The sequence below is a fragment of the Halyomorpha halys genome, unplaced genomic scaffold (genome assembly GCF_000696795.3).
Source record: "Halyomorpha halys isolate HHAL.00 unplaced genomic scaffold, Hhal_1.1 Scaffold415.1, whole genome shotgun sequence".
Lineage (NCBI taxonomy): Eukaryota > Metazoa > Arthropoda > Insecta > Hemiptera > Pentatomidae > Halyomorpha > Halyomorpha halys.
Window position 1 is genome coordinate 605315 of NW_027106189.1, and position 11950 is coordinate 617264.

General features: G+C 30.9%; 3 protein-coding genes across 3 annotated transcripts in view; 1 reads left to right on the forward strand and 2 right to left on the reverse strand.

Moving 5' to 3' along the window:
• Positions 1–11950, forward strand: part of Flo2 (flotillin-2) — a 359128-nt gene that overhangs the window by 230305 nt on the left and 116873 nt on the right. The gene's annotated exons all lie outside the window — the stretch shown is intronic.
• Positions 1–11950, reverse strand: part of LOC106682450 (glucose dehydrogenase [FAD, quinone]) — a 95465-nt gene that overhangs the window by 20110 nt on the left and 63405 nt on the right. The window contains exons 2-3 of the mRNA XM_014423309.3: positions 5282–5766; positions 3311–3544 (exon numbers count right to left, since the gene is read on the reverse strand). Coding sequence (XP_014278795.1) covers positions 3311–3544; positions 5282–5678 — 631 coding nt within the window. The 5' untranslated portion in view covers positions 5679–5766. The remainder of the gene's footprint in view (positions 1–3310; positions 3545–5281; positions 5767–11950) is intronic.
• LOC106682454 (glucose dehydrogenase [FAD, quinone]-like) overlaps positions 5694–11950 on the reverse strand; it is a 109255-nt gene continuing 102998 nt past the window's right edge. Inside the window, exon 9 of the mRNA XM_014423314.3 lies at positions 5694–5766. Coding sequence (XP_014278800.2) covers positions 5694–5766 — 73 coding nt within the window. The remainder of the gene's footprint in view (positions 5767–11950) is intronic.

The following is an 11950-nucleotide window of genomic DNA, read 5'->3' on the forward strand; positions in this document are numbered from 1 at the left end:
TAAATATATAATATAAATACATAATACAAATATACAATATAAATACAAATACATAATATAAATACATTAATATATGAATAAATTTCAATATAATACCTGTACGGGGAACCCCCAGTCGGGCTTAGAAACCCCGAGCCCCGTACACGGCAAAGGACAGAATCGATAAAAAAATCAATCGGGATTGATATATAATTCCGTGTCTAAATTGTCCAGGTATATATATAAGTGAAACAAAGCAATAGCTGGGTGATGGAAATCATCAATACAATAATAATTTAAAAAACTAGGAGAGAGATCCAACTAAAACATCACTAGTCCAGCATGCAACCAAAAACCAGCATACTTTTGATATTGAAAATTCTATGACTTTACATAAAGAAAACAATGTATTAAAAAGAAAATACCTGAATCCATTTACATATCAGAAAACATATTAATTATACAGTGAATTTTAAAACAGACACAAGAAATCTGAACCAACACTATGCAGAAATTTTAATTAAAATTAATTTATGAAAGATATGAGATAAAATTAATGTTGATAATGATAATTAACCTTGATATGAATTTTAAAAATAAAATAAAGAGGAAATTTAAACAAAATATAGTTGTAATAAATAAATTAAATGACCTGAGTGGTTAAAAATGATATAAAAATTTAATTTTTAATTTAATGTGAAGAATTGACTAATTAGGTAAATATAAATAATCTAAGAATTGCTTGTTAACAAAATTATATGATTTCCTAATGTTTTAATGTCTCACAGGGTAATCTATGGACTGATATAAATTACCTCGGCAAAGTAGTCTGCATAAAGTTGTTTTTTAAATGATGTGGCTCTAAAATTGTATTAAAGTATAATTTATTAATAATTTGTGTATTAATATTGCTATTTGTTTTGGAATTGTTAAAGATTATATGTGTAATAAAAGCTGTTTACGATAGATTGTCCTTGAGGATGGCCGAATTGGCCGTAACGTCGGACTTAAAAAGAAATAAAAAATGTTTTGAGACTTAAATGGATAACATTTTATTTATTTAAAAAATATTAACCAGTCTCAAGAAAGTATTAGGATTATAAATTAATTAAGTATTTTCTGTTAAATGATTTTTAATATAGATATTAGATGGAACAAGTTATAAGCTCTTGATCGCCAATTGTTTTATTTTATTAAACTTTAATTTAAAATATCTAGTGGAATCTCTAGTAACTATTGAAGTAACTAAAGCAAATCAAGATATGCTTGTTTATTCCGGTTTTATTTTTTACTTGGCATGGTTATTCTAGGTTAAAAAAAAACTTCGTGTATTTTGTGATTGACAAGCTGAACATGAAAAAAAAATTTGGGAAATCTAATATGTTAATTGTAAATTTATTGCTATCTTGTCTGAAAATAATATTTAATCCACGGCATGTCAGAAAAGTTACATTAAGACATGTACCTCTTAACATTAATGATTTAGGGGAAGCTACGACATCTAACGGGCAATGCTAACAACTGTGTAGTACTGAATGTTGCCACTAGGTAGCGCCATGTATACAATATCTTGATAGTGATGTCGAAAATTTAGTTTTCCTGTTACTTACATTTCTCTTTTATATCAATATATCTTCAGATTACATCTTATTAATCTTTGACTGGTTATTAATATTATTAATAATATTTGTTAATGTTCAATGTATACCCATAAACACACGTACCAGTAGTGTATGATGCAAACAACCCTTTGATAATGTACAAAGAAACTAACTTAACAGAAGATTTTTTTAAAAACCCTCTATAGCGGAAACTCTTCTTAGCGGACAATTTTATAAAAGTCCTCCCCAACGAGGAACAAATATAAGGTATTGGAACCCACGTACCGATTTTACTTCTCATTAGAACTTTTCACTCCTCTTTAACGGACAAAACTTATAAAGTATACGTGTACAAACTCACTGAACAGAATTTGTGGGGCATTTATTTTGGCAATTAGTTTGTTTTAAATGTCATTTTTATCGAACGTGAAAAGTTTAGGTTGAAAATAAAATACGTATCGTCGCTTAGGTTGTCCGAAAAAAAAAAAAAACTGCTTACCATTAAAAAAAAATAAACAAAATATATATATTAACTCATTATTCTTTCTCGCTTCACAAAGAAGTCTCGAGGTATAAAAAATTATGTGTGTGTAATTTATTTTTTCCAACTTAGAGGTATAACGTATGCGTCAATGTGTATATATTTTTGTTATATCATTTTTGTATTCTTTTCCTATTTACCCTTTCTTTTTACTGTACACCCCTGTACAACGGAAAAAATTAACTTTAATTAACCTCGGTGGTTTCTATAATGATAAAAGTGTACGTTAAAGGGAAGGAGTATATATGAAAAGAACACAAAAATTAAATAACAGAAATATGTACATATGGACACATAAGTTATGATTTTAAAGTCCGAAGGTTAGCTGGCATATAAAATCGAATAGACCAAAAAAATAATAATAAAAATAAATAAATAAAATTAAATAAATGTAAGAAAAAATGAATGGCTTTGATAGCCAATGATGTTTTGCACCGTTAAACAAAAAAACCAAACAAACAAGCTATGATACCTCCTAAGTCCGAAAAAATAAATAATACACACATAACTTTTGTATACATATATATTTCTGTATTCAATTCAATTCCAAAATGTTTTTATTTAAAAAATATGCAAAATATGAATACATACAACAATTAAATCACACATATAGACAATGAAAAAACATTCTTCTGTATGGAATTTTGACTATAATTTAAAACAACTAGGAGGAAATATAAGGTGTTGGAACCCATGGACCGATTTCATTTCTTATTAGAACTTTTCACTCCTCTAAAACGGACAAAACTTATAAAATATATATTTACAAAATAATTTATTTTGGCAATTAGTTAGTTTTAAATGTCATGTCTATCGAACGTGAAAAGTTTATGTTGAAAATAAAATACATATCGTTGCTTATGTTGTGTTACTTTTAACACTAAAACATATATATAATAAAACTTTTAACAAAATACGTTATAAACCCTAAAAACAATGATTTTAACCTGTCAGTAGTTTAAAATAGCATTATAGTATTTATATTTTAAGAACCACATCAATGTTAACAAAATGTGGTATAGATTTAATCGTCAAATGCTAACCAACTGAGCTCTTTTCTGTGTAGCCCGTCGTACATAATTGCTAAGAGCTCTTCAATTATAACCTTTTAACTATACTATATTTTATGTGATGCAATTATGTCAGTACAGTTCAGATTATACAGCCAAAAGATTTTCAAGTAGCTTACCAATAGGCGTGTTCCATGGACTGTCTTGCGTCGTTAGAAGTCCCCCTGTCGCGTGGTACCTTGTGTTCCTGGCGAGGTAAGGGTTTCTCTGATCCTGACTCTTCTTGAAGTACGGTAGTACGTCTTCGTAACCCCAACCAGGATTCCCCATCCTCTCCCAGTTGTCAAAGTCACGTCTGTTCCCTCTTATGTAGAGCATTGTGTTCAGGACACTGCTTCCACCGATCACCTTACCTATTTGTTACAAGCTTGATCAATTTCAGGTAAAATCAAGGATGAATCAATCAATATAAGAATAAAAAATATAATTAAAATGAAATATATTCTACTGTTTATATCATACATAATCCTTAATTGATTACTGGTAATGATACTAATAATAATAAATTTCTTTCTTTATTTCTAATAATCTGCCTGAAATAAAAAAAAAAAAATCTAAAGACATATTTCATGGTTGTAACCATCCGAGGGGTGTTTTCTGTAGCACAAATATAGAAAATAATTCTTCAAATGCTCTCATATATCTTTTACGAACTTTACAAAAAATAAAAAATTATGACAAAACATACTGAGGTTAGACAAAACATTGTTAAATAATTGATGCCAGTTATTCTACATTAACCAATAAGGCTATTCCAGTTTTTATCATCGAATTATATCTTAAAGTCGACCTCATCTAATTTATTTTGGTATATTAAAATGAATAGGTCATAAACTGCTGTAAAATAGAAAACATCTTTATCAATTTTAAAGCATATTAAAATTTATATTAGCTATAAAATTGTTATAGATCTAAGGACTTAATTAAATCATTCGTCTGGAAACGATTATATCAAACCATAGGGAACATAAAAATAAATGTTTGTTCCTGGTTTTTTTATGTCTAATTAATAATAATTTATGTACTTTGCTCTTAACAATATATTACGGCCGAGAGCATATAGAGGAATATCTTATCAAAGACTGGCATTAGGGGGTCTTGCGTAATACTAGGAACAAAAAGCTGTTAGTCAAGGCTTAAGTAGCGACGTTGAAGCTTAGTAAGTAAGGAGACATCCGTTCCCACTCCAGGGATTCTGTGTACTAGAATACTATAGTGGGAAACTTAGGGTAATATTTTAATTACTCTTAATAAATATACAGTATAAATTCACATTTTTGTAGATAAAGTAGCATTTCTTAAAAAGTCTGTGGGTCCATTCTGACTTTCGAATTTTCAAAATTAATCTGATTCCCTATTGTGCTTTAAATAAATTTAAGATACGTTTGAATGGTCTCGGCAACGAACTGATTAGAAAAATGGGAATTATATGCTTTTTCTTATGACAATATTTTTTTTTTATTTCTTAGTCCCTTGGCTGAATGATTACTTAAATCCACCTGCTGAATTTCTGTTCTGTTATTGACAGTACAAATACAGTTATAAATGTAGGGGGGGGGGGTCCCTTAACTTCCTTCTTAGTCCAGTCAAACACCAGGACTAAAAAAATGCAAATAAGGTAAACTTTAGTTGCAGTCATAAAACACGACCCTGGTGACAAATATTTTGTAAAAAAAAAATCATAGTGTTGATTATTTTTACTGGTCTTTCACTTGTATATCGAAAACTACCTTCTTTTTTTTTTTCTAGAAATCATTTTTTTATAAAATAGTAAAAGTAAAAAATTTTTCTACATTTCATGCTTGTAAGATTTTTTCTGCTATGAACCGCCAAGCCGTAAAAGCGCTCCATAATTTATTACTACTATTTCACATGATTTATACAAATTGGGCCGCCCGTAGCTCAGTGGTTAAGACACACCAATTTTGATGTCTATTGGTAGTGCCGGTTCAAATCCGACCTGGGGCATTGACTTTTTTCATTGAGCGGCGGTCCCACTTCAATCAAATTTGACCCCCAACTATGGTTAAGCAGTATAGGACTCCAATGGGAGTCTTGGGCAAAAAAAGGTTAATATAATTTGTTCTCACCTCTGGTCCAGCAACATCTTTTATTCACCATCGCTTGACATGCTGTATCTGACGGTTCCGTCTTGTACTTCCAGTCGTACCTGCTCCCGTGGAGGTACAGACTGAGTATAGGAACATCAGTGAGGATCGTCTCTTGTCCTCCAGCTTCTAAGAGCAGTACGCTCCACTCCTTGTTTTCCGACAATCTGCTAGCTACGACCGACCCTGCAGAACCTCCCCCGACAACGATGAAGTCGTACTCGTCGTAGATGTTCTTTGCATCTATGGGCTGGTTCTCGGGGTCATAGAGGTCATAATTGTAATAAGTGAGGGCGGCCAAGAATGTCGGTATGAACCAGAGCTTGCTGAGTCCGAAGAGTCCAGAAGCGGCTCCTAGCATCCCTGTCGTCAGCCCCATTTCTTTCAAGTTACTTTAGCATCTATCTCGAGGTCTTGCCTGTTCTTTAGGCCTATAGTACTGCTCTCCAACTCTCAGCATAAGATATCTGTAAAATAGTAAACAAAATATATGAATAAAAATTGGTAAAAAACCATACCATTATTTATATAACAGTGTTTGTCTGAAGCAACCAATTCCTCTCATATCCAATTCTCCCAATCTAAACTCTTTATCAGAATTCATAATGCTTATTAATAACGACCTTAACGTCATATATGTTAATGATTTTGCCGGAAATAGATTCTAATTTTGCCTTCACAAACTCAATTACCTTTCAAATTCACTTGTTTCCTAGTTTTATATTTGTCTTATAAATTCATGATTGTGTCGAGGTGGGTTGTTTTCTTGACTATTCTGCTCGTCCAGAAGGCCTCGACATTGCGTGTTCAGTTGATAAAGGTAAAATAGTTGACAAGGAACTAGATAGGATGAAACTAACAGGTGACACCCGTTATATCTCGGAGGATGGTAACCTCGTCCTACCGGGTACTGTTTCCATAAACATGAGGGAGAAATGCAGACCTGAAGGGTAGCTAGTCTCCAGAGTCCTGCCAGGTACTATTCGGACAGAGGCGATGGAGGTATGTAACTCCTGAGGGTAGCTCAGGCAAGCTTACGAAGGGATAACGGGTAGGGTATAGAGATTATGGGTGACCAAAAAATAACAACCATTTAGAAATCAGAATTGGCTATGAACCGAAACTTTCTTGAGTATAGGTGTGGATCAATTTTCTCCTGTGTTGAAGTAGGGGTTTTTTTTTTCGTACCTTCCTAAAATTTAAATTAGTTTTTTATGTGTACATATGGTGAGGTGTGCCATATGTACAGCTGACTTTTTTTTTTATACCTTTGATTGCCTTAATTAGGTAGGAGAAAGTCTTAATTATTGATGTAGACTTGATTGGCTTACGCCAGTAGATTATTGGAGCGGGGAGGGGCCGTTCCGCTGGTAATATGAAGTAGGGGTTCCTTAAGACCCATATTTATAGGCCTAGTGCATACGGCTGTGACCGAGAACCTGTCTTATATTATCTGCTAGAGGTAGTTTCCTGCGTTATTTTTGCATCGCTTATTTATTCTTTTATCGACATTGCTAAGTATTATCTACAAAAATTAATAATATGTAAAAATAACAATATGTTTTTATAAAATTCAATAATATATAAATTTGAGAGCTTCAGTGAGGCTCTGAGGTGCTGCGCTCTGGTGGGTTATAGTTAAACCCTTTGTTCCTTTCGCGACAACTGTATTTCGTATTTGACCAGGAATAACATAACTATAAACAAATTATTTTTAATACATTCCATCCCAACAACAGGTTCTTGGGTGTTGATGTGATTTCATTGATAGTTTGAAATGGTTGTATATAACTGTAATTAAAAAACAAAGTTTTGATAATCAAAACTTCTCAAATTCTTATTCCCCAAAATAATCCAGGAACAATTATAACTTTCTTTCTTTTTATTAGATTCACAAATATTTGATCGGTTCACATTTGTTTTTCCGTTACATACAGCAATGAAGGTTATAAGAAAATATACCACTACATCCTAAAATTCTTCCATAAAAAAGAAAACAAGTCTTCTAAATAAATTCTAATTTACCATTACTTTTTCATCTCTTTGGTACTAGATGATCTCGCATCACACTAGTTCACTTACTAACCTATTTAAGTCCCCAAGTTTTATGTAAATTGGTGTTAGTAAATATAGTAGATTACTATTTTTATGATATTTTTATTGTCTGTTGTATAATTCGTATTTTAAGGTTTCTGAAGGTTAGAATAACAAATACAAATTTTGTGCCTGCCAAGAATACAACAGTTTAACAAAATATAACGAAGCTGTAATGCAATCGGGAAAGATCGGACTGCCTCGGTTTTTCTCGTTCGAATCGAATTTTTCTCCTTTTTTTTATTAAGGATACAAAATTATTTTAGATAAAATTCTTTATTTTGTACTTATCCATTATTTATCATTACTAACAATGCAAAATATTTTTTTTTTTTTTAACAACTCAAAAACAAAATCAAATGTACTTTACAAGATAATATTTTGAAAATTCGGCATTTAAGCCCTAGACTATTTCAATGAGGGTGAGACTTATGTGATATTGATCACTTAATTTTACACCCATTCACCGAGTTTAATCTAAATTGTCTGAGCCGATATTGACAAAATCTTTTTAAAAAAGTGTAAAATCGATTCTCTAAAGTACTTCCGGTTGGTCAGGGACATCAAAATGTGTATACCTCGAATTGCTAATTTTGTACTATTTGGAGAAAATTAAAAAAAAAAAAATTATAATAATTTTTTAGTTTCTTTCTATATTATATAATTTATAACTGAAGTTATTATTTTTAACAAGTTGAAATCAGAATGACAGATTAGTATGTGTAAAAAAATTGAAGATTTTTAAAGTTGATGTATATGAAAATTAAAGAATTATGAACAGTTTTCTTCATTCTCATCCCATGATTCTATCTCTCTCTTGTCTTTCTTTGTTTTTCTTCTGTATAGATTTTAAATTGATAAGGCAATGACCTCTGGGTATGTTGAGATGAATTCAGTTTTCTTTCCGCATTTTAAGAAGAGTTCTTTTTTCTCTGAGGCACCGACGACTAAGTAACAGTCGGTTCCTTAAATGTCCAATTTGTCAGAGGTGAAGAGTTTAAAAGTCTTACGTGTTGCACGGTTTGGAAACTGTTGCCGAAGTTACATCACTCTGGAAATACCTTCTGAAGTTCCTATATTTCTCAGTTTAGCCAGTCAATACTTTACTTTGGTTTGTAAAAGAATTTCCTTTACTATTTTTTATTCGTTTTCTTAATTTTTTCTGGAATGAAATGAAAAGACATGAAATAATTTAGCTGATCACGATTTCTCTAATTGCTCCTTAAATTATTTTTTAATATAAGTATTTTGATATTTCATTCATAAAACTGTAAGTAATCTTTAAAGAAAACCGGGAGTGGTAATTATTTTTGAAGTATCATTTTTCCTATTTTTGCGTCATGTTGTTTGTTTTTTACTATTAACCAAATTTGGTTCGGCTGTTAATTAAATTAATAATAATTTCAGTTGTAAAAATATTTTTTTCCATTTAATGTTATCCTCAATAAGTCAATATTACTAATCAACCCATATATAATTAATATTTTTATACTTTTGACCGGTTTTATCAAATGTACAAAACAGCATTTAACTATAATTAACTTTGTTCACTTTATTATGAATTGAAAAGTTCATACCAGTTGTAAAGTTTGCCAAGATAAAATAATAGGCATAAAGGATTTTTTTTTTAATAAATTAATTAGTATCCAGGTTAAGTCTCAAAACTCTTTGTTATTTCTTTAGAAGTTCAACGTTTCGATCAATTCGGGCATCTTCAAGGACAATGATAAATACAAATTCCCCCCCCCCCCACAACCAATTATTTAAAAACTTTTTGCAGGCTATTCTGCCCAGGTCATTAATATCAGTCAATTCACCCTATTTTGTCACTATTTCAGTAATTTTTAAAAGTTTTAATTAAAGATCAACTTAACATTAATATCACTTTCTCATCAACCCACTATTTTTTTTCCTTCCAAATTAAAATAAAAAAAAAAACAGGAATTAATTGGAAGATATCACATAATTTGTAATTCTGGCCATTTTTCAATTTCAAGCGCTTTTTAAATATTGCTCGACTTACTTATCTTAAAGCTCCCTCTTCCCGTGCTAAGCTAATATTTCAAAAGTAATATAGGACCATCGCTCCCCGGGGGTCTTAGCTGGGCGGGTCCAGCGGGGTAGAATTGCCCATTTTTTTGTGTTATTAAATCTCCTCTTATGAGATTGTGACATGTATATCATTATTTATCATTATTAATAATTTGTGTATTCTCGTCTTATTATAAATTATATTAAAAAATAAACAGTATTTTTTTTAATCCTTAATTAAAAGCATTAAGCAAATACGATCAACATACGCTTTATACTTCAACGACTGGGCCTCCAGATCGGTTTTAATCACTAGGAAAAATTCAAAACATAATATTTATTTGTTTTTGTAGTAATTAATAATATGAATAAATAATAATAATTTATTTAATTCCCTTCGTTTCATTAGCAAATTGAAGTTAGCTATAGGTGCAAAACAAAATTAAATACAATGAAAACGCAAATAATAATCCGTCATTTTTAAAGCGATGAATCTCCTAAATTGTAAAAAAGAAACTAATAAATTAAGTCAATTAATTTTTTTTTTAAGCCTGGTTATAAAATAGATTTGAATATAATGTCTTAATATATTTCCTTCACTAATTTTTTATATAATTAGTCTAATGAAGTTAAGTGCAGTGAATTGGTTTTCTACAGGCATCATGGCTAGTTATAATGATAAGCATTATAGGCGCTTACCTTCGTACGAAAGCTTTTTATTAGATTCAACTGAAGGAGATGTGTAAGTAATCCGTAAAACTAATTAAAATGTGTAAATAATCCACTTAGCTTACTTGGGTACTTCCATGTCTTGCATTGCAGGGAAGCGTGTACAAATCCAAATCTCACCTCATAATAGATTGTCAATTATTTTTCCTAAAGTTATTGTTTTTCTTCGAAGTTGAGTTCCTCCAGCATTAACCTATTTATTTATTTTATTATGCTACCAATTACGTTGAGTGACGGGCTTGTACAATTAAGAGAGAAATGGTTCAATTAGGTGACAAGCCCTCGAAATTCGCTCTTACTTTTCTTGCCCGAGACTATAATAGTCATCGGAAGTGACCAATCAGAAAGCGACTCTTGAAGAATCGGTATGCATAGCAAGTAGAAAGTTTATTTTATTGGTGCGATCTGAATAGAGTCCAGATAACTTTTATTGTGAAAGTAGCAATGAACTTTATGATAGTTCTATATCTTCCTACCAACTTCCTGCATCCGGTTGGTTTTGGCGGTGCGAATAGTTGTAGAAAACAGCACTAGATTTACTTTCGTTTTCGTGTTACTGGTATGTTTTGTAAAGTGGTATTTTCTATGCAAAGGGTACTAAATGATTTTTGACAATTTTTTTGTGGTAACTAAAGCAAAAAATTTAGATCGAATTAATTGAATGCACTTTAAAGGCGTGCAATGTAATTTAACGATTGAATCGTTTTTATTCTAATTCACAATTTTAAGGTGCATAGCTTGGTCATTAATTTTCATTGTTGATTTTTTTTTTTAAGACGAGAAGAGGTATACTTAGATATAAATATACATAAGAAGAGATACACTTGAAACGAGAAATAAATTGTAACAGATAAAGTGATTTTCTCTGAAAAAACCAATTTCTAAAGTTTCGCTCATCAATTATCTCACAAACAAAAATGAATATTGTGATAATCTTAGGAATTAATAGTCCAAGGATTAGTTTAAAATATGCAGTTCCAGATATTTTCTTTCAGTTCGATGACACAGGGGTCTAAGTGGCGAAAATAAATATATTTCGACATTTTAATTTCAAAATTGGACCTTGTGTTTTTATAATAAAGAGTTAACTAATACACTTCCAAGAAATGGAATGGTGTGAATATTTGAATATATATTGAATATTTGTTCACTAACTGTAAGATAGTCTCTTACTTATCAATGTTTTGTTTCTTTATAATCATCAATTATTAAAACAAATTCTTAGTTGTATTTTTTTCTTCTGTTTTTACTGTACACCTAAAAACGTGTATTTTTTTTAAAGGAATTATAAGTTTTTTTTAGTTATCTCTCAAAGCATCTTATAGTACAAGAGCGCAAGAGGAGAAAAAAGTCAGTTGTTTCACCCCAATTTTTGTTTACTTTAATGAAAACTATTTATAATTAATTACTAGTCAAAATTGATAAGTCTGCCAAGTATAGGCAGGGCGAATAATAAATGGCGGCTTTTTAAAAATGTTAAAAATAGTAATTTTTTCATTCGGAGGTATATACATTTAAAACTACCAATAACAATAGAAGATCTAAGAGAACATCATTTAAAGTAGAGTAACTTTGCTTGACTGTAAGCCCTTGTAACAGCAAGCACGTAGTACCGCTATATCCCACCAGGGGCCAGCACTACAAGCATCCCTGTAACAGTCAGCGAGCACGGGAGTCGCGAGCGAACACGTAGTTACGCGGAAACCCGACAGGGGCCAGCACTACAAGCGCCTAAGAAGCTGTACAATTGTATATATGTTATGATTATAAAAATACGATCTGTTGTATAAAAATGTA